General features: G+C 47.5%; 1 protein-coding gene across 1 annotated transcript in view; it reads right to left on the bottom strand.

The window, feature by feature from the left end:
• Window positions 1-22810, bottom strand: part of ca5a (carbonic anhydrase Va) — a 132195-nt gene that overhangs the window by 72233 nt on the left and 37152 nt on the right. Inside the window, exons 2-3 of the mRNA XM_072518080.1 lie at window positions 20769-20943; window positions 20251-20448 (exon numbers count right to left, since the gene is read on the bottom strand). Of these exons, the coding sequence (XP_072374181.1) occupies window positions 20251-20448; window positions 20769-20886 (316 nt within the window). The 5' untranslated portion in view covers window positions 20887-20943. The remainder of the gene's footprint in view (window positions 1-20250; window positions 20449-20768; window positions 20944-22810) is intronic.

The raw sequence follows: 22810 nt of genomic DNA, 5'->3' as shown, positions 1-22810 counted from the left end.
CTGGTTGTTCACACTCCCCCTTCAGGATCTCCTGTGTTCGTGCATACGTTCTTATACTTCAACTCCTTGAAATAAGGGCCAACATTAAATTAGCGTTCATGATTACCTGCTGCAGATGTACTCTAGCTTTCTATGTTTCATAGAATTATATAATTTACAGTGCAGAAGGAGTCCATTCGGCCCATCGAGTCGGCACCGGCCCCTGGAAATGGGGGAAATCGAACCCAGCTCCCAGGTGCTGCGAAGCAACAGTGCTAACCATGTGCTTCCACACAAGGACCCCCATGTCCCTTTGTTTTGCAGCTCCATTTAAATAATACTGTACTTTTGTTCTACCTTCCAAATGAAAAAAGTCACATTTTCGCACATTTAACTCCATTTGCCGACGTTTTGCCCACTTAATCAGCCTATCGATATCTCTTTTCAAACTGCTGGTATCACTCACAACTTGCCTTTCCACTTATTTTTGCGTCATCTGCAAATTTTCCAACAGTACATTTGTCTCCTTCCTCTTAGTCATTAATATAAATTGTAAACAGTTGCAGTCACACCAATGATCCCTGTGGAACCCCACTGGTTACAGGTCACCAACCTGAAAATAAGCCCCTTATCCCCACTTGTTGTTTCCTGCCCATTAGGCAATTCTCTATCCATGCCAATATAGTACCTCCAAACACCTTCGGCTCTTATCTAATGAATTAACCTTTTGTGAGGTACCTTGTCAAACATCTTCTGGAAGTCCAAAAACAACACATCAACTGGTTCCCCTCTATCCACTCTGGTTGAGACTTCCTCGAAAAACTCAAATAAATTAGTGAGACATGATTTCCCATTCATGAGGCCATGTTGACTCTTCTTGATTCGATTATGATTTTCCAAACATGCTGCTAAATCTTCCTTAATAATTGATGCCAACATTTTTCCAACAATAGATGTTAGGCTAATCAGCCGACAATTACCCCGTTTTTGCCTCCCTCCCTTTTGAATCGGGGTGTCATATTGGCACCCAATCCTCTGGTACCTGTCCAGAATCCAAGGATTTTGGAAAATTACAAGTAATGCATCAGCTACCTCTGTAGCTACTTATTGGGCTGGTTTAGCTCAGTGGGCTAGACAGCTGGTTTGTAATGCAGAACAAGGCCAGCAGCACAGGTTCAATTCCCGTACCAGCTGAGAATTCTGAATTCTCCCTCTGTGTACCTGAACAGACGCCAGAATGTGGCGACTAGGGGCTTTTCAGAGTAACTTCAATGCAGTGTTAATGTAAGTCTACTTGTGACAATAAAAAGATTATTATTATTATTTTAGGACACTAGGATGCAAGCCATCAAGGCAAGGAGACAAATCTGTCTTTATCCCCAATAGTTAATCTACTATTACTTCTCTAGCGATGGTATTTATTTCCTCCCTGCCTGCTTTTGCTCCTTGAATATTTAATATTTTTGGAAGTGTCTTCTACTGTGAAGACTGCCGCAAAATATTTATGTAACTTTACTGCCATTTTTTGGTTCCCTATTATTATTTCTCCAGTCTCCTTCTCAAAGGGGCCTATGTTCACTTTGGTCTCTCTCTTCCTTTTTATATATTTAAAGAGCTTGCTGTCCATTTGCTAGTTTACCCTCATATTTTGTCTTCTTTAATTTTTTGGTTATCTTCTGATGGTTTTTAACTTGCCGAATCCTCTGGCTTACCACTTAGCCAGAGGCACATTGTACGTCTTTTTCTTTCAGTTTAATACTATTCTTGACTAACCATTTTATCCTCTTCCTCACTGCGATCTACCGTTGTTGTGAGTCATGCACAATTCCATAAATATCTGCCATTGCTGATCAATCATCTTTTCTGCAAACTCCTTTCCCAGTCCACTCCAGGCAACTTTGCCCACATTCCTTTGTAATTACCCTTATTTAAGTTAAGCACAGTTGTTTCTGACCCAAGTTTCTCACACTCAAACTTAATGTTAAATTCTACCATGTTATGGTCATTGCTTCCTTGGGGATCTTTTACTCTTGAGATTGTTTCTTAAACCTGCCGCATTACACACTCCCAGATCCAAAATAGCCTAATCCCTAGTTGGCTCTACCACATCCTCTTCTCGGAAAATGTCCGAAATACACTCTATGATTCTTTCCTCATGGCTACCTCTGCAAATTTGATTTTCCCAATCTACAAGACGTTTAAATTCACCCATGTTTAAAGTACTGCCTTTTATCATGCCCTTATTATCTTCTGATTAATTCTCCGTCCTACAGTATAGCTGTTGTATAGCTCATAGACTACTCCCACAGGTATCTTCGTCCCTTCTTATTTCTTACCTCCATCCTGTGGATTCTATATCTTCCGATCCAAGATAATTTCTTGCTAGTGAACTTATTCCATCTCGTACTAACAAAGCTACCCCACACCCTGTCCTTATGAAAAATCATGTACGCCATAATATTTAGTTCCCAGTTTTGATCTCCTTGTAACCATGTCTCTGTAATGGCCACTAATATTAAGTTGTGCCATTAATTCACTTATTCTGTGCCGAATACTACGTGCATTTAAGAGACATTAATTTTGCCTTTTTATAATTTTTTTCCATCTTTGACCCTATTTGCTGCTGTTTTTTGTTTGTTTGTACACTTTGTCCCTTTCTGTCACACTCTGGGTGTCATTACCTGAACAGCTGTCTTGCAACGTTGCCAAATCCTTTTGTCTTGTATGCCTATGTTCCCCCTGTGTAGAACTATCACTCCCTCTATTTAGTTTCTTTTTAATTTAGAGTACTCAATTCTTTCTTTTTTCAATTAAGGGCCAATCTACCTACCCTGCACATCTTTGGGTTTGTGGGGGTGAGACCCACGGAGACACGGAGAGAATGTGCAAACTCCACATGGACAGTGACCCGGAGCCGGGATCGAACCCGGGTCCTTGGCGCTGTGAGGTAGCAGTGCCTCACCACCGTGTCACCCCATTGTTTTGTTTTAAAGCCCTTAAAGACAAAAAGTAAAAATAATACAAATGATCAGATATGGGCAGCATGGTGGCACAATGGTTAGCACTGCTGCTTCTCAGCACCAGGGACCAAGGTTTAATTCCAGCCTTGGGTGACTGTCTGTGTGGAGTTTGCACTCCCCCCACCCAGGTCTGCGTGGATTCCTCTGGGTGCTCTCGTTTCCTCCCACAGTCCAAATATGTGCAGGTTAGGTGGATGGGCCATGCTAAATTGCTCCTTACTGTCCAAAGATGTGAAAGTTAGGTGGGGTGCTCTTTCAGAGGGCCATTGCAGACTCAATGGGCCGAATGACCTCCGTCTGCACTGTAGGGATTTTAGTCTATGATTATACATGCAAATTTGAAATGAAAAATTAAAAATGGCCCAAATGGTACAAGTGCACTCTGGCAATGATGGTACATAGGTAACTGTGGAAACAAGTTCATGGGGGCTGAAAGTTCTTAGCCAACTTTTCACAAGGACTGAGGAGATTTAATGTTTGGTTGAAATCTATGTTAAGCTGGTATTCTCATCAAAGACCCCACAAAGTAAAGTGGTCAAGGACACAGTCTTAAGGTCACACAGTCATATGGTCTGATAACATGGATGTGTTTGTCAAGCTGGGTCAAAGTAGATTATCACAAGTGATTTAATTGTTTATGGATAAATGGGCACTTAAGACAAGTTAATCATTAAGATTAGAAAAATACACAATGAAAAATACATTAAAAACTTTCATCACCCTTGCAGTATGTGGACTTTGTTTATTCCTCAGCCAACCCTAGAACATGCGCAAATAAACAGATCTGGTTCTAATGTTGTTCACTAGATGATTAACAATGCTGCAAGTAGATCTACATTCAGCATCCCCATTCATTTTTTAATCAGTCGCATGGATAACCTCTGAGCATGAGTATACAGTTAAAAGTCATTGTGTTACTGAAACTGGAACAATTCTGCTTTTGCTTCTTATTCAAAGGCAGGTTGGAACATTTAAAAAGCACAGTATGTAGCATATACCTTACCACCAAAACATACATCTTGTAATCCCAAAATTACAGTAATAAAATGTTTTTCTGTTTTGTGCCTCAGTATTATTGCTGGTGAACTGATCATCAAAAACATTTGCAAAGCAAATACATTGTGGCTAAGTTTAATAACACTAAGCCAGATGAGATCAGCAGTGATAACTTTGGAAGAATAGATTTGCATTCATATAGTGCCTTGAACATAGTCATGCATCCCAAGGCATTTACAGGAGTATTATTGACTAAATTCTGACAATATATGGACATATTAGGACAGATGGCCAAAATCTAAGGGAAGGAGGTAGGTTTGAAGCAGTGACTTAAAGGAGAGAAAGAGTGAGAGGCTATGAGGTGTATATATTGGAAATCTGTCCAAACTCATGTCTAGTTTCACATCTCGACCAAATCTTTCCTACCTCTGGTATTCAAAGGTTGAGTGAAATTTCAATATTTCAATTGTTTCCATTCTGAATCCTGGCTGAATTTTCTAACTCTCATTAATACTTGTATTTGTCTCAGAATTCAATGATTACAAGTTATAATTTGCTTCAAGTTTCGAATAATATTAAACATTACTCATCCGAGCAGGGTTTCCGAAACCTTTCCAGCCACGGAACCATTTTGATCTCTCAAGAGTACTGAAGGAAACCATGGGAAACATCCCTTTTATGCTGAAGAGTTAAACCACAAAAATGATTATTGTGGTGCACTAGGTACAAAAAAAACAAAAGAACTTAACAGGTGGCGCTCTGTCTTTCATGCATACATTTATTATAATAAAAACATCCTGTTAGTCAACAAATATTTCCACGTCTTACCTTCTTTCACTTTTAATATGAGTGTGATGACTGGGAGATGTTAGGAAATTGGATCGAAGATGTGGTGGGCAATTTAGGGGTTAAGAGCATGAGGGTAAAACTACTAGCACTGAGTCAGAGGTACACACTACATCTAGCCTGAGTTACATTGTCCCATTCAGACTTAAACCCGTTAGTGGGAATAAACAGGATACCCCTGTTCAGCCAGGATAATTCACTCAAGATCCATTGTCCTCTGGGTCACTCTTGTCTAACCAGCCATCAGCTCATTACCGAGTCTGAAGACCTCTTTTGTCCGTAAATCAGAGGTTAGTTGCATGTGTGTAGCATAGCCCTGTTCTTTTGGGTAAATGGGAGTTGGAAATCAAAAGTCCAGATAGCGATGATGAATTAAAGTCTGGACACGTCTGGGCAGAGCCATCATTAAGGAGCTGGGCGGAGCTTAGAGAGAAAAAGAATCCCGTTCGAACAGGAGAACAGAAGGATTTGGAGAATGATCGGCAGAGGCCGTGAATAGACTGCCATAGAGACAGGTTTTCGGACAGGGTCTGAAAGAGCTTCACTTCCAGCAGGAATATGCTCTGTAATGCAATTATCATTTTTGCTTGCCTGTGTAACTGGAGCTGTATGTTTATTTTACGTGCAGTTTAATGGGAGATCGTGTGTCAGGCTTAAGAGATACATGTAAGCTTTCTTGGCAGGTTTGAAGTTAAAACATTTAAATATCATCTTTATTTTGTTATAATAAAGTTTTGTGGGTGGCACGGTGGCTTAGTGGTTAGCACTGCTGCCTCACGGTGCGAAGGACCCGGGTTTGATCCTGGTCCCGGGTCACTGTCCGTGTGAAGTTTATACGTTTTCCCTGTGTCTGCATAGGTCTCACCCCCACAACCCAAAGATGTGCAGGGTAGATGGATTGGCCAAGCTAAATTGCCCCTTAATTTGAAAATAATAATTGGGTACTCTAAATTTAATTTTAAAAAATGAAGTTGTTTGTTTGTAAAAATAGCAAAGTCCTATTTCTCCTGCAATCACTCCTCGAGCGAATCGGTCTTTCCGCACAGTCTTAAAAAAAATCGTTGTGGTTCTGGTCCAGTACTTTAGCCACTGTTTGGTTCTGGTCTGGTGTCCGTCAAGTTTGGTAATAAAATTTGCTTGCCCTATCTTTTCAACACAGTCTTCCAAATGAGGAATAGGATCTGAAACTGATTTTGTAATTGTGTCGACTTTTCTATAGTCCACACAATCATTATGTTCTATTCGGTTTTGGTACCATCACAGTAGGTGAGCTCCCCAGCCTACGCTGGGTGAGATCCAGATATACATAGTTAAAGGCCCCATTTGAAAATGGTAGCGCCGGATTCTCCCGGCGCCTAGGAACTAACGGCCTCCCCAGCAAGGCCTGGACTGGGGGCCATTCAGTACAGGTCCACACAAACGTGGATCAGGCCTAATGGCACCCGGGGGTTTCCCAGGCCATTGGAGACCCCTGGGTGGTTGGGCACACGACAGGGAGGCCCCCTGAAACTCCCTGTGGCACCTGGTCACCCTGGAGCTGCCATGGTACCTGGGTGGCACTGCCATGGTGCCTGGGTGGCACTGCCATGGTGCCTGGGTGGCACTGCCATGGTGCCCGGGTGGCATTGCCAAGGTCTGGGCCTTAGGGGGGGCCATGAAAGGGTTGATGTTGGGGTGCAACATCGTGGGCCGAAGGGCCTGTACTGCGCTGTATCGTTCTATGTTCTATGTAACAGGAGCACCCACCTGCTCTCACCCGCCCCTCAGACCTGGCCCGGACCATCTCCACCCTATCACCAGCCTCAGCACTTCTCAGGCTCCCCTCGCCCGGCCATTACCGATAGCCCCCCTCCCCAACCTCGGCTCTTCTCGAGTGCCTCCCCTCCCCTTCGGCCTCGGCTCTTCTCGAATGCCCCCCCGCCTCTTCTCGGGGCCAGACTGACCAGAGAAACCCTACAGGAGTCCCGCAAGAGTTCTGGTTTGGGAACCCCAGCATCAGAGTATTCTGTTGCCTAAGACGTATTATTCTGATCAAGAATAACATAAATTGCATAACCAGTGCAACCGGGTGCAAGTGTACACAGATGCAAGTACAAAAACAAATGGAAAAGGCAGCATAAATTATTTTTACAGTAAAAATAAGCAGTAGTACAGATAACCAATCTAGTATTGGTGTCAGAACTGCCAAAATAACTTCATAATAATGGTAAGAGACAATCACAAATAATTAGAAGATTGCCTACTAATTATTTGTGAAATTGATAACTCCACCAAATTGCTGACAGTTGAAGTCAATATTTGTAACCAGAGATCATTCCGTGTTATGTCAACCTGCCATTGCACAAGGCCTGGTTGATCATTAAGAATTTCAAGTGGTCATTAACATAACAGTATATCCACTAATGCAGAATAAGATTAAAATTAAATGCAGACGAAATACTGAACCATGAAGAGAGAGCTGTTTTAAATGTTAAGAAAAATATTACTTTTCTTGGTTAAAGCTTTCAGTTTACAACAAAGCTAATTAAATTTAATTAAACAACAAAAAATTAGAACCGTTATCTTGTCATGCTGTCTTTTCAAGTTACAATGTAGAATCTGCCTTGCATTTTTCCTCTGACGGAATATTTTCCAGAACTTCAAGACCATAGCCTGCCTCAAAATCAACGGTAGCAGAGAGGCACATTGCAGATTTCTGAACTTCTCACTGCTGAAGGAAGAAAGGTATGCGGTTTGCTCTCTGAAGGAAACCCACAGTTTTTTAGGAGACAAGGTTGCTGGAGTGGCAAGGAGGTGTCTACAGGAGCCATCTCACCTCTAATTCAGAAGGCCTACCTATCTTCCTGATCCCTCATTTTCAGTAGTAGATATTGGGATGGGGTGGGATGGAGGTGGAGGTATCTATTGGTAGTTGTGGTGTGGTGGAGTCAAGGATCCTGTGCCAGGCCACTTGCTTAATATCATCTGTCGACGGTGTGTTGCTTTATTTGTGAATTTATTCGTGCTTTATTCATTTCATTTCAAGGTGTATGCATCCACAAACTGGCATACAACAGCATCACTTTTCAGAAATGTTCACTTATCCTGGCTCCATTGACAGTACTTGGGCGTGAATTTTAACTGTACCCTTTCGGTGAGGGATCACTTCACTAGTCTAAATAGCAGTGATGGACCATTGAGGGACCTGGTTGCCTCCCAAACCTGGTTGGATGTCTGGCAAAATCTCCACCTCGATTCCAGTACTTTCACTTTCGTGAGGCATAGAGCAGGTTCAAACCACCCACCTTGACATTTCTTGGTCATACGTCCCTGTGCTCTGGCAGCTTCTGTGCATCCGATCCATGCTCAGACAAAGCTTGGTATGGGTGAGGCTGGTTCCACTCTACATGCCGGTGGGATCCTCATATTATTGGTTTATTTTATTTCAGTTGTGATCTGATAGTTCACTTGGAATAGGGTGAAATAAGATAGTGAAGGAATACATTGGTCTTGGTGCTGGATTCTCCATTCCTGAGGCTATGTGCCGGATTGGCCAACGGAGGGAGGATCTGTGGTGTTTCATGACGGGAAAATTGTCGTGAAACCCTCATCGATTCCGGTACCTGTGAGGGGTTAGCACCGGCACTGCTTGAAACACCCGCAGATCATGCGGAAAACAGCCGGAGAATCGCCAGGTCCCAGGGCTGATAAGCTGCAGCCGCGCATGCCTACAGCCCCCATACAGGCACCAGTCATGCCGGAAAACATGGCGGCGGCCGTGCTGGACCTCATACCCACCCTCTCTGACCCCACAGCACACCCCCTGGCTACCCCTCCCTCCACCACTCCACCCAGCACAAGCAGAAGCCCCCGGCCAGTGGCACAGATCCCGGCCGAGTGTGGCGGCTTGGATACTGTCTGCACGCCAGGCTCATGACCGCTGAGACCACATGTCGCCCGCGCCATCAGGAACCCGGCCCATCAGAGGCGGAGTATCGCAGGTGGGTTGGCAGATGCCGCGCGAACGGCATTGCGTTTGCACGCAGCACACGCCCCAATGATGCCGATTTGAAGGGGGCGGAGCATCGCGAACCGGCGACAAACTAGCACCTGCCCAGATTCCAGCGTCGGGAGCCATTCTCCGCCCGATCGCCATTCCCGATTTCAGCGTTGGGCTACGGAGAATTCCGCCATGGGGTTTTACAGAACAGAAAAAGACACCTTCATCCATCATGTCTGTGCTGGCCACCAAACGCCTAACGTAATAACTTAGGTTGAACTGAGGACTATTGTGTAGATAAGTGTACTGACATCCAGGATTTGAAGACATAAGAACATAAGAACTAGGAGCAGGAGTAGGCCATCTGGCCCCTCGAGCCTGCTCCACCATTCAATGAGATCATGGCTGACCTTTTGTGGACTCAGCTCCACTTTGCGGCCCGAACACCATAACCCTTAATCCCTTTATTCTTCAAAAAACTATCTATCTTTATCTTAAAAACATTTAATCAAGGAGCCTCTACTGCTTCACTGGGCAAGGAGTTCCATAGATTCACAACCCTTCGGGTGAAGAGGTTCCTCTTAAACTCAGTCCTAAATCTACTTCCCCTTATATTGAGGCTATGCTCCCTAGTTCTGCTTTCACCCGCCAGTGGAAACAACCTGCCCGCATCTATCCTCTCTATTCCCTTCATAATCTTATATGTTTCCATAAGATCCCCCCCTCATCCTTCTAAATTCCAACGAGTACAGTCCCAGTCTACTCAACCTCTCTTCGTAATCCAACCCCTTCAGCTCTGGGATTAACCTAGTGAATCTCCTCTGCACACCCTCCAGTGCCAGTACATCCTTTCTCAAGTAAGGAGGCCAAAACTGAACACAATACTCTAGGTGTGGCCTCACTAACACCTTATACAATTGCAGCAGAACCTCCCTAGTCTGAAACTCCATCCCTCTAGCAATGAAGGACAAAATTCCATTTGCCATCTTAATCACCTGTTGCACCTGTAAACCAACTTTTTGCGACTCATGTACTAGCACACCCAGGTCTCTCTGCACAGCAGCATGTTTTAATATTTTATCATTTAAATAATAATCCCTTTTGCTGTTATTCCTACCAAAATGGATAACCTCACATTTGTCAACATTGTATTCCATCTGCCAGACCCTAGCCCATTCACTTAGCCTATCCAAATCCCTCTGCAGACTTCCAGTATCCTCTGCACTTTTTGCTTTACCACTTATCTTAGTGTCGTCTGCAAACTTGGACACATTGCCCTTGGTCCCCAACTCCAAATCATCTATGTAAATTGTGAACAGTTGTGGGCCCAACACTGATCCCTGAGGGACACCACTAGCTACTGATTGCCAACCAGAGAAACACCCATTAATCCCCACTCTTTGCTTTCTGTTAATTAACCAATCCTCTATCCATGCTAGTACTTTCCCCTTAATGCCATGCGTCTTTATCTTATGCAGCAACCTTTTGTGTGGCACCTTGTCGAAGTCATTCTGGAAATCCAGATATACCACATCCGTTGGCTCCCCGTTATCTACCGCACTGGTAATGTCCTCAAAAACATTCCACTAAATTAGTTAGGCACGACCTGCACTTTATGAACCCATGCTGCGTCTGCCCAATGGGACAATTTCCATCCAGATGCCTCGCTATTTCTTCCTTGATGATAGATTCCAGCATCTTTCCTACTACCGAAGTTAAGCTCACTGGCCTACCTATCATTACCCGCTTTCTGCCTACCTCCTTTTTTAAGCAGCGGTGTCACGTTTGCTAATTTCCAATTCGCCGGGACCACCCCAGAGTCTAGTGAATTTTTGTAAATTATCACTAGTGCATTTGCAATTTCCCTAGCCATCTCCTTTAGCACTCTGGGATGCATTCCATCAGAGCCAGGTGACTTGTCTACCTTTAGCCCCATTAGCTTGCCCATCACTACCTCCTTGGTGATAACAATCCTCTCAAGGTCCTCACCTGTCATAGCCTCATTTCCATCAGTCACTGGCATGTTATTTGTGTCTTCCACTGTGAAGACCGACCCAAAAAACCTGTTCAGTTCCTCAGCCATTTCCTCATCTCCCATTATTAAATCTCCCTTCTCATCCTCTAAAGGACCAATATTTACCTTCGCCACTCTTTTTTGTTTTATGTATTTGTAGAAACTTTTACTATCTGTTTTTATATTCTGAGCAAGTTTACTCTCATAATCTATCTTACTCTTCTTTATAGCTTTTTTAGTAGCTTTCTGTTGCCCCCTAAAGATTTCCCAGTCCTCTAGTCTCCCACTGATCTTTGCTACTTTGTATGTTTTTTCCTTCAATTTGATACTCTCCCTTATTTCCTTAGATAGCCACGGTCGATTTTCCCTCTTTTTACCGTCCTTCCTTTTTGTTGGTATGAACCTTTGCTGAGCACTGTGAAAAATCACTTGGAAGGTTCTCCACTGTTCCTCAACTGTTTCACCATAAAGCCTTTGCTCCCAGTCTACCTTAGCTAGTTCTTCTCTCATCCCATTGTAATCTCCTTTGTTTAAGCACAAAACACTAGTGCTTGATTTTACCTTCTCACCCTCCATCTGTATTTTAAATTCCACCATATTGTGATCGCTCCTTCTGAGAGGATCCCTAACTATGAGATCCTGAATCAATCCTGTCTCATTACACAGGACCAGATCTAGGACCGCTTGTTCCCTCGTAGGTTCCATTACATACTGTTCTAGGAAACTATCACGGATACATTCTATAAACTCCTCCTCAAGGCTGCCTTGACCGACCTGGTTAAACCAATCGACATGTAGATTAAAATCCCCCATGATAACTGCTATACCATTTCTACATGCATCAGTTATTTCTTTGTTTATTGCCTGCCCCACCATAATGTTACTATTTGGTGGCCTATAGATTACTCCTATCAGTGACTTTTTCGCCTTGCTATTCCTGATTTCCACCCAAATGGATTCAACCTTATCCTCCATAGCACCGATGTCATCCCTTACTGTTATTTCACACTCTCAACAGTGACAAGCACCTGCCAGATAGATTACCACAGATAGGACTGATCATGCTTTGTGTGGAATTGGCACGCATATGAAGATTGGGCCAATTAGAGTATGCTTTATAATTCTACAGGGGCCAGGGAATGTAGAACATGATGAGTTGCTTCACTTTTCCAAGAAGTGGTCTGCGTTTGGAAAAGGTAAATTTGGAAACATTATTTTATTCAGAAATTGGGAAATCTATAACACTGTGTAGCCACATAGATGCAATCAGTAATGAACTTCATTTTGGGAATAGCTACCATTCTGAACGAATGCTATGCTATATCATGGTGTTGGCTGCTTTCAAAAGGGAGATGAGAGAATTTACCCTCCCAAAGGTTTTTGTAGGAGTACATTTTTGGTTAACGCATTTGGCTAATATGCCCAATAGGGTGCGTGAAAGGATCTGGTCACAAAGGTTTAAGGCATTGATCGCCTTTATGACCATGAGGAGAACCTTCTCCTCACGGAATTTTTCAGATTTAGTCGAAGGAAATGGTATAATTCTGAAATTACCTCCTGGAGCATTCATAAGCAGAAAATGCAGCATTGCTGGATGAGGTCAGTGTAGGCATTATGATCACTCCTCTCCCTCTCTCTTATTCCCTCCTCTTTTCCTTCTCCACAACATCCAAATAGCAGGATGTAGCCAGAAGTCCAAGAAGCATTGAGGGTAGCAAGGGCTTCAATGTCGATTCCCAACAGTAGCTTGGTAGCACTACCATTGATTGAGCTGGCAGAGTCCTGCAAAACATTTGCAAGACTCGGCTTGCAGCAGGTGGTAAGGGAACCAACAAGAGTAAAATCCGACCTGATCTCGCCCTCACCTATCCACCGGTCCCTAATGCAGAGAATTGCAGAGGAACAAAGGGACCTTAGATTGCATGTCCTCAAATTCCTAAAGGTAGCAGGACAGGTAGACAAGGGGAGAGATTTTTGTGCCATTCATGCAGGCGGGACCTTCTGGCTTCCTGGCGGCAAGGGGTGCATTCAGAAGGAAACCCCGTTGACAATGGTGGAACCAGAAGATCCCGCTGCCGGCCAACACAAAACACACGGCTAGTTGCTCGGTAAATCGCGCCCAAGGTGTTTAAGGAGACATGAAGGATATTTTGCTTTATTGGCCCAGGATGTGAAAGGTGGTCATGCTAGAATAGTATAAAATATTAGTTAGACCGCAGCAAGAAGACAATGCCTGGCTGGGTGTTGATGGTGTACACGTGAAAAGTAGTGTTGTGCTTTCAGATGATGTCACTGAAGGGCAGCATGGAGATGAAAAATAGAAGACAAAGGATAGATCCTTGGCGAACACCAGAGGTAAAGATGTGAGAGTAGGAAGAGCAGCCATTGTAACTGATTCGCTGGCTATGATTAGATAGATAAGAATGCAACCAGGTGAGAGCAGTCCTATCAAGCTAGGACATTGTAGAGGAAAGATTTTTACATCCATGAGTGTGATCTGGAAACCGCTGCCTAAAGGATAGTAGAGGAAGAAAATCTCATCATTTAAAAATACTTGGATATGCATTTGAAGTGTTGTAATCTATTCAGGCTGTGGAAGAAGAGCTGGAAAGTGGGATTAGCTCCTCTTTGGCCGGCAGACATGATGGGCCGAATGGCAGCCTGTGCCATACATTTTCTGTTTCTATACACAAAAGATGTGTAAGATACCTTAGAACTGATGAGGCTTCCGGTTGCGTTCGTGAGCGGAGCGGTCACAGCAAAAAGGCTCCCGCAGGTTCACGAAGTCGGGGCTATTTCAGGGGGTCTCCGGGCAAAAAAAAAAAATGAAAGTCCCGCAAAATCGGGAGCAGGGCAACTGGGCCCTTGGGAGCGGAGCGACCCAGCGGCACCCGCCCCCCCCCCCCCCCTCATGCACGGCAGCAGAGCGCAGGGCAGGACAAGCGGCAGCCAGAACTGAAGCGGCGGCCCAGGCCGTAGCGGGGGCCGAACCTGCAGGGAGAAGGAACGGAGGAGCGACCGACGACAGCACCCCCCCCCCCCCCCCCCCCCCAAGCAGGGCGGCGCAGGGTGTGATGAGCGGCCTGGGTGAGGGAGGGAAAAGGAAGGAAAAAAATAACTTTTGCAAAAACAAAACTTTTAAACTTTTAAAAATTCTTTTGGCCTTTTTTTCTCTCACTTTTCTCACCCAAAACAAGTTCACCGGAGAATAATTTTATAAAAGAGGGAAAAATAAAGTGGGAACGGAGAGAAGGGAGGGGAGAAGAAAAAGGAAAAAAAAAGGGGGGGAAAAGAGGGGGGAAAAACAAGGGGGAGAAAAAAAATGCCAGTACGGAGCCAAAGCAGAGGGAGGAGGGGCACCAAAGGCAGACGGGGCAATGGGCGAGCCAGTTCAGATGGGCTAATCAGCGCACAAAGCGTCAGAATGGAAGTATTGCCGCATCAAAAAGAGCTGGGCGGACAGGTGCATTCTCCCCCGGGGCCAGGGGGGAGCTGGAACTGGAAGGCAGCCTTTGCCGATGCGCTGAGGGAACATCAGAAGGTAAACAAGGCAGAGGCTAGGGCAGATAAAGAGGCCGCAGTGCAGGCAGCAACGGCCAAGGTCCTGACAGAGGTGCAGCAGGCCCTGGGCAGAGCAGAGGAGAAATTAGACACCCAAGGGGCGAAACTGGAAGCCCAAGAGGCGACCATTAATGAGCTGGAGAAAGCAGCGACTGACATGAGCGACCGGATCACGGCCCTGGAGAGGGAGGTGGCAAGACTGGGCACAACACAGGGGAGCCTGAAGGGTAGGGTAGACGACCAGGAAAACCGCTCAAGGAGGCAAAATGTCAGGATAGTGGGCCTACCAGAGGGGATCAAGGGTTGAAACCCCACGACATACGTGGCCGAGATGCTGGGCAACTTAGTGGGGAGGAAAGCCTTTCCCAACCCACCAGAAATGGACAGAGCACACCGGTCGCTGCACCCGAAGCCCAAGGCAGGGGACCACTCGTGAGCAGTTATAGCTAATCTGCACCGGTACCAAGATAGGGAAACAATCCTGCGCTGGGCCAGGAAAAACAGAATCAGCTAATGGGAAGGGCACGCCATTAGAATCTGCGATGACATTGGGGCAGACCTAGCCAGGAGACGGGCAGAGTTTAATAGAGCGAAAGCAGCTCTTCACAAGAGCAAAGTGCGTTTTGGTATGCTGTACCCAGCGAATCTCTGGGTCACATACCAAGAAAGAGAATACTTCTTTACAGCCCCTGCCGAAGCAAACAGGTTTGTCGAGGAACATGGGCTGGAAGACCACCAACGAGGGTAGAAATGAGGGGCTTTGGCAAGGGGCAACAACACACCGACCCGGGGGGGGGGGGGGGGGGAGGCAACGCCAGGCACCCCCGCACCAGTCACGGCGAGCGCACCCTGAACAAAGAGCAAACCACTGCCCGAGGGACCACTTCAGGTGGGAGGCCAGGCCCCAGCACGAGGGAACGAGAGTAGCAGAGAAGGGAGAGCAAGCAAGAGGAGTGCAGGGTAGGATAGGGGAAGAGCGGGCAGAAAACCGCAGAGGCCATGCAGGGGAGAGGCGAGACAGTAACTCCCGAGAGGGGGGCCACCGTACTAGCAGGAAAGCTAGCGCCGGGGGCATGCAACAAAGCAGGGCCGCAGCGTGCCCCCAACAGGGGGGGGGGGGAGAAAGGCGCCAGGCTGGGGGTGGGGGGGACCACTCAACAGAGACGGGACAGCAAACGGGGATGGGAACAGGGGCAAGAGGGACAAAGGAGGGGTATACGGAGGAGGGGAGAAAAGGGCGAGACCGGGAGAGGGGCGGACACAGGGAGGGAGAGACCAGGGAGCGGGGACACAGGGAAGGAGGGACAAACAAGGTTAGAAAAGGAATAGGGGTACAAAGTGCCACAACCAAGGGCTCGAAACAAGGAATCGCTGCAAGCACCCACCCAGTATGGTCTCTGGGCAAAGGGAGACCCCAGAGTGCAGGGGACTACCTGCATGGCGGACGCACAGTGGGCAGCCATGTCGGGTGCCCCCGGGACAAAGGGAAACCCTCGGAGCGCAGGGGCGCGTCCACCGGGTAAGTATGGTTAATCCCATAGGAGCGAGGGGGCAGACGACCCCACCAGGATAGTCACCTGGAACGTAAGGGGACTCAACGGCCCAGTGAAGACATCCAGAGTCCTCACCCACCTAGGAAATATGAGGGCCGACATAGGTGTGTCTCTTGAAGGAAGACTGAGAGAGCAGGACCGACTGCGGGTAAGAAAGGGCTGGGTGAGACAAACCTACCATTCCTGCAATGGGACAAGGGCCAGGGGGGTGGCGATATTGATCGGCAAGAGGACGATGTTTAGGGCGACAAGGACGGTTACGGACCCAGGGGGATGGTACGTCATGGTCATCGGGGCCCTGGATGGGGCACCGGTAGTGCTAGTTAACGTGTACGCACCCAACTGGGACGACACGAACTTCATCAAGGAGACTATGGCAGAAATCCCTGACATCGCGACGCATCGACTAATCATGGGGGGGGGGGGGGAAAGAGAGAGAGAGAGAGAGAGAGAGAGAGAGGAGGGGGGGGAACCTCAAGCATGGCAAGGGAACTCAGTTACCTTATGGAGCAGATGGAAGTGGTGGACCCCTGAAGGATCGCCCACTTGGGGGGAGAAGGAATTCTCCTTCTTCTCAGTACACAACGTATACACCAGAATTGACTGCTTTGTGGTGGGGAAAACGGTGCTTCCAGGGATAGACAAATTGGAATATTCCGCAATTGTGAGATCAGACCACGCTCCACACTACATGGACGTGAGGCTGGAGACGGGCAGGGCCCAACGCACCACATGCAGGTTGGACGTCGCCCTACTAACTGACACGGCCTTCAACGAAAGGATATCATGGGCCATAGCAGAGTACGCAGAGAACAACCAGAACGGGGAGGTCTCACCCTCCACGTTCTGGGAAGCACTAAAGGCCATACTAAGAAGGGAAATCATCACTTTCAAAGCACGAAGAGATAGGGACGAAAGGGCGACTAGGCAGCAGCTGATCGACTCCATACTGGAGGTAGACCGTAAATACTCCGAGGCCCCGACCGTAGAGCTCCTGGCGGAGAGGAAAGAGCTACAAAGGAACTTTGACCTGCTTTCCACCAGGAAAGCAGTGCGCCAACTCCGCCAGGACCTTCAAGGCCTTCTACCAAGGGCTGTACACCTCAGAGCCCCCAATGGGGGAGTCCGGGATGAAACGGTTCCTTGATGAACTGGACATTCCAGTCGTGGGGGAAGGCAGAAAACGGGACTTGGAAGCACTACTAGCACTGGGAGAGATCATGGACAGCATTAGCTCCATGCAGGCGGGGAAGGCGCCAGGACCCGATGGGTTCCCGGCAGACTTCTACGAAGAATTTGCGACAGCACTGGCCCCGCACCTGCGGGAGATGTTCACAGACTCGCTAGCTAGGGTCACACTGCCACCCAGACTAGCACGGGCCTCAATCTCGCTGATTCCTAAGAAAAACAAAGACCCAACGGAATGTGGGTTGGGTCATACAGACCCATCTCGCTGCTGAATGCAGATGCCAAAATACTGGCCAACATCCTAGCCAAAAGGCTAGAAGACTGTGTACCTGAGGTGATCGCAGAGGACCAGACGGGCTTTGTCAAAGGTAGACTGCTTACCTCGAACATCAGGCGCTGCTGAACGTGATAATGACCCCCTCCGGGGAGAGAACACCAGAGGTGATCGTCTCCCGAGATGCAGAAAAGCCTTTGACAGAGTCGAATGGAAATACCTCATAGAGGTAGTGGAGCAGTTCAGGCTTGGAACTGGGTTCACATCCTGGGTAAAGCTCCTATACAATGCTCCCATGGCGAGCGTACGGACCAACAATACCAACTCCTGATACTTCCAGCTGCACAGGGGCACCAGACAAGGATGCCCATTGTCCCCGCTGCTGTTCGCTCTAGCGATTGAACCACTAGCAATTGCGCACCGAGCAGCAAAAAGCTGGAGGGGGATCCGAAGGGGAGGCAGAGAGCACAGAGTCTCACTCTACGCATATGACCTGCTCCTCTACATTTCGGATCCACAGAGCAGTATGGACGGAATCATCGCGCTCCTGAAAGAGTATGGCGCTTTCTCAGGCTACAAACTCAACATGAGCAAAAGCGAGATCTTCCCAGTACACCCACAAGTAGGGAGGGCAGCAGTAACGGGGCTGCCGTTTAAACAAGCCTGACACAAATTCCGCTACCTGGGGATCCAAATAGCCGATGACTGGAAAGGGATCCACAAATGGAACCTCACCAGTCTGCCGGGGGAAGTAAATAAGGACCTGCAAAGATGGAACACACTCCCACTCTCCCTCGCGGGGACAGTCCAGACGATCGAAAGGAACGTACTGCCCAGGTACCTCTTCCTACTTAGATCCATTCCAATCTACATCCCCAAGGCCTTTTTCAATGCGCTGGAGAAACTAATCATGGCATTCGTATGCGGGGGGGGGATGCTAGGATCCCAAAGAAGGTAATACAAAAAACAAAATCCAGGTGAGGGGCTAGCCCTCCCAAACCTACAATTCTACCACTAGGCAGTGACGGCCGAGCGAATAAGGGGATGGATCAAGGAGCCAGAAGCCGAGTGGGTGCGCGCGAAAGAGGCCTCCTGCATGGGGACCTCCCTCCGGGCCCTCGCCACGGTGGCACTCCCATCCCCACCCAAAGAACATTCCAGCAGCCCGGTGGTGATAGCCACCCTCCAATCCTGGAACGAACTACGGCAGCAATTTGGCCTGACCAAAATATCGGACAAAGCTCCCATCTGCAATAACCATAGGTTCACACCAGCACTGACTGACGCCACCTTCAAAAGGTGGGGGCAGGACGGAGGGACACCGACTGTCAGGGACCTATACACGGACGGCAGGATTGCAACACTGGACGAACTGACAGAGAAATTCCAGCGAGCCAGGGGGAACGAGCCAAGGTATCTACTGCTCAAAAACTCCCTACGAAAGGAGACAAGGACGTACTCACAACCGCCACGACAGACACTACTGGAAGAACGTGGGAGCCATTCACGCAATTGTTCCGGGACCTGTTTGTGGCCAGCGAACAAGAGGAAGAATAGCCAGATAACCAAAAATCAAGGGGGGAGTAGCTGGGGCAGGGGAGAGGGGGGGTAGAAGAATAGTTAAACCTACAAGGAAAGAAAGGGGAACCACGGGGGGGGGGGGGGGGGGGAAGAGATAGGGAACAAGTGAGGAGAATCAGGGAGATGGGGGGGGAAGGAAGGCAGGGAAATGAGAGCCGGAAGGAAGGCACGGGATACAATATCGAACAGGGCATCTCCAGGAGTAGGGAACAAGGAGAATGAAGACGAAGGACAGGAGGAACGGCAGAAGTGGCGGTGAGCGCGAGACGGTAGCGAGATCCGTCCGGGAGAAGTGACAACAACACCAAACCCATTTGAGTATTGCCCACTGTAATTGTCTCTCCGGCACCCGAATGTATATTTACCTCCCCGGTCTCCGCCCCGCCCCCTTCCTCCCACAAACAGTCGCCTATTTATGTGTTGTAAATAATTTTGCCAGTTGTATAGAGTTGCTGCTGTTGATCTGGTGCACAATACCCTACCAGTTATCCTTCTTTTTTAATTGTATATAGGTTTTTTTAACTATTTATTATTTTCCTCTCTTTGGCATGTTTGGGTGTGCCCCTCTCTTCTATATATATATGTGTGTGTATATCTGTTTCTTATCCGGTGTACATAACGGTAAATATACTTTGTTCAAAAACCCAATAAAAACATTAATAAAAAAAAAGATACCTTAGAACTCGGCAAGTTCACAGAATTTACAGTGCAGGAGGCCATTCGGCCCATCGAGTCTGCAACAGCTCTTGGAAAGAGCACCCTACCCAAGGTCAACACCTCCACCCTATCCCCATAACCCAGTAACCCCACCCAACACTATGGGCAATTTTGGACACGAAGGGCAATTTATCATGGCCAATCCACCTAACCCGCACATCTTTGGACTGTGGGAGGAAACCGGAGCACCCGGAGGAAACCCACGCACACACGGGGAGGATGTGCAGACTCCGCACAGACAGTGACCCAAGCCGGAATCGAACCTGGGACCCTGGAGCTGTGAAGCAATTGTGCTATCCACAAGGCTACCGTGCTGCCTTTAATAAGTTATTAAACATATTAGAAAATATAGTTAAATACTTAAACTTTACTGCTAAAGATGGATCTCTGAGCATGCACAGAACTATTTCTGGAGCAGGTTTTACACTTGCTTGATGAACTGTTTTGAGTCCAAAGCTGCATTGAGTGGCGCCCTGAGGCGCCTTGATCTTACATGCTTTTGAACATTCAAACTTTCAGAGGGCAAATACAGTTTTCCATACCTGAGCTGTCTTTGGAGTCTTCAAATTCCACCTGGAAAAAATAGCCGTTGTTCCGAAGTAGAAGACAATTACTCGGGTCATACGAGATCTTTAAAGGCTTCAGTTGCGGATCGTACACACTGTCGTCAGTGCTTATGTCAATAGGAGACTGTCGGACTCCACTTGGGACAGGGACAGGATTCTGACGTTCTTGCTGCTCTGGATACAAAGACGAACAAAAATATTTAACCAAAGTATTAACATCTGCATTTGACAGAATAAACGTTCCTGGAATAAACATATAATCAAACAAAAATGCATATCATGCTGCCAGATGTTACAAAAGCAAAATATGAAGTCTCAAAATAAATGTTTAAAACCGAAGTTTTGGAAACGACTTAAATTAGAAAACAAATCATTTAAAGTTTCGAAACAAACTAGCAAATGAATTTATGTCTTACAATATTCACCCACGATAAATTTGAAAAGACAGTCTGTTCAGAATAAGAAAATCGACGGAAACTCCAGTGATCACTTACTTGCTTTGTTGATATTTTGAGTGCAACAGGCAAGATTGCAATTCCTCATCGGGATCCAGAGATCCCTTACTGGGAAACGTTTCAGAAAAGCCTGAATCGCCCGGAAAGAAAACACCATGTTGGTTTCACTCGGAAGGTGGGGCTGCTTTCAGGTTCTCGGCCGTCGTGTCGTAATCTGATTCGAAACAATCAATGCCAAATTGCAACTGCTGAAACCAGTTTATGTAGGAATACATCTATTGCAAAATGTTGTGCACTTCAAGTTGATCTTCTGATCTTTCGGCGAAATGAGTGGTTGCTGAAAAATCCCACCCATTCAAATGAACCGCGCATGCGTTCCAAAGTCAATGATCAGGTTCAGAACATTAAATCATCAGCAGATATGTGCGTGTCACAGGGCAAATCATAGAATGGTTATAACACAGGCCATTCGGCCTGTCGTGTTCGGCTTCTCTGGCCACTGGCAAATCCCACTCCCCTGCCTTTCCCCCATAGCCCTATATTTTTTTCTCTTCAGATAATTAACCAATATGCTTTTGAAAGCCTTGAATCGCCACACTTGCAGGCGTTTTTACAGGACCTTTCATGGTTCACATAGATCAAAGCCTGTGAAGTGCCAATGCAATCACTTTAGGCCTATCGAAAATATAGCAGCCAATTTGCATAAAGCAAACAATGAAAATGCCCACATCATGTTTTAGATGTTAGTTAACAGGGCCAAAATACTGGGTGTCACCACTCGTCTGTTCAAATTGTGCCCTAGGATCTTTGCATCCATTCTGGGTGGTTATTTAATGGCTCAGGTTTTGTGGTCAGCAAGAAAGTGATGTGCTTGCCGCTGGCCACAAATTAAGATTTCACCGAGTATTGCAATGGTGGGCAGGAACTTCATTTGCAAGAAGGGAGGTGTGCATCACTGTAAATACACAAGGGGTTAACATAAAGACACTATAGACTAGATAAACACGAGAGGGACCACCAGAGACATCATGACACACAGACATTCAACCAATAGGCCAGTAAGATAGGACACGACCAATGGCAGTCACGACACACACAGAGGTGACACTACCACAGGGGGGCATTACATCAACCGATATATAAGGACACAGCACACATGATCTTCCTCTTTCCAGTAGAGACACTGGGCGAAATTCTCCGGAAACGGCGCGATGTCCGCCGACTGGCGCCCAAAACGGCGCAAATCTGACGGGCATCGCGCCGCCCCAAAGGTGCGGAATGCTCCGCATCTTTGGGGGCCGAGCCCCAACATGAGGGGCTAGGTCGGCACCGGACAAATTTCCGCCCCCGCCAGATGACGGAAAAGGCCTTTGGTGCCCCGCCAGCTGGCGTGGAAATGACATCTCCGGGCGGCGCATGCGTAGGAGTGTCAGCGGCCGCTGACGGCATTCCCGCGCATGCGCAGTGGAGGGAGTCTCTTCCACCTCCGCCATGGTGGAGACCGTGGCGGAAGCGGAAGGGAAAGAGTGCCCCCACGGCACAGGCCCGCCCGCGGATCGGTGGGCCCCGATCCCGGGCCAGGCCACCGTGGGGGCACCCCCCCGGGGCCAGATCGCCCCGCGCCTCCCCAGGACCCCGGAGCCCGCCCGCGCTGCCTTGTCCTGCCGGTAAGGTAGGTGGTTTAATTTACGCCGGCGGGACAGGCATTTTAGCAGCGGGACTTCGGCCCATCCGGGCCAGAGAATCGAGCGGGGGGGCCCCGCCAACCGGCGCGATACCCGCCCCCGCCGAATCTCCAGTGCAGGAGACTTTGGCAACCGGCGGGGGCGGGATTCACGCCAGCCCCCGGCGATTCTCCGACCCGACGGGGGGGTCGGAGAATCTCGCCCACTTAGTGAGTACAGGCAGGGTTGATTGAAACACATCACACCCACCACGTGGATTGTAGCAGACTGGTTAGTTAGTCTGAGTAGCTATAGCAGGATTAACAGGAGAGTCAAATCCAAGGCGGAGAATTGTTAATAGTTTAATAAATACGTTAAAGCTATCTCCAAGTCTGAACCTTCCTTTGTCAGAGTGTA

Source organism: Scyliorhinus torazame, chromosome 10 (assembly GCF_047496885.1).
Source record: "Scyliorhinus torazame isolate Kashiwa2021f chromosome 10, sScyTor2.1, whole genome shotgun sequence".
Lineage (NCBI taxonomy): Eukaryota > Metazoa > Chordata > Chondrichthyes > Carcharhiniformes > Scyliorhinidae > Scyliorhinus > Scyliorhinus torazame.
This window is presented reverse-complemented; position numbering and strand designations above follow the sequence as displayed.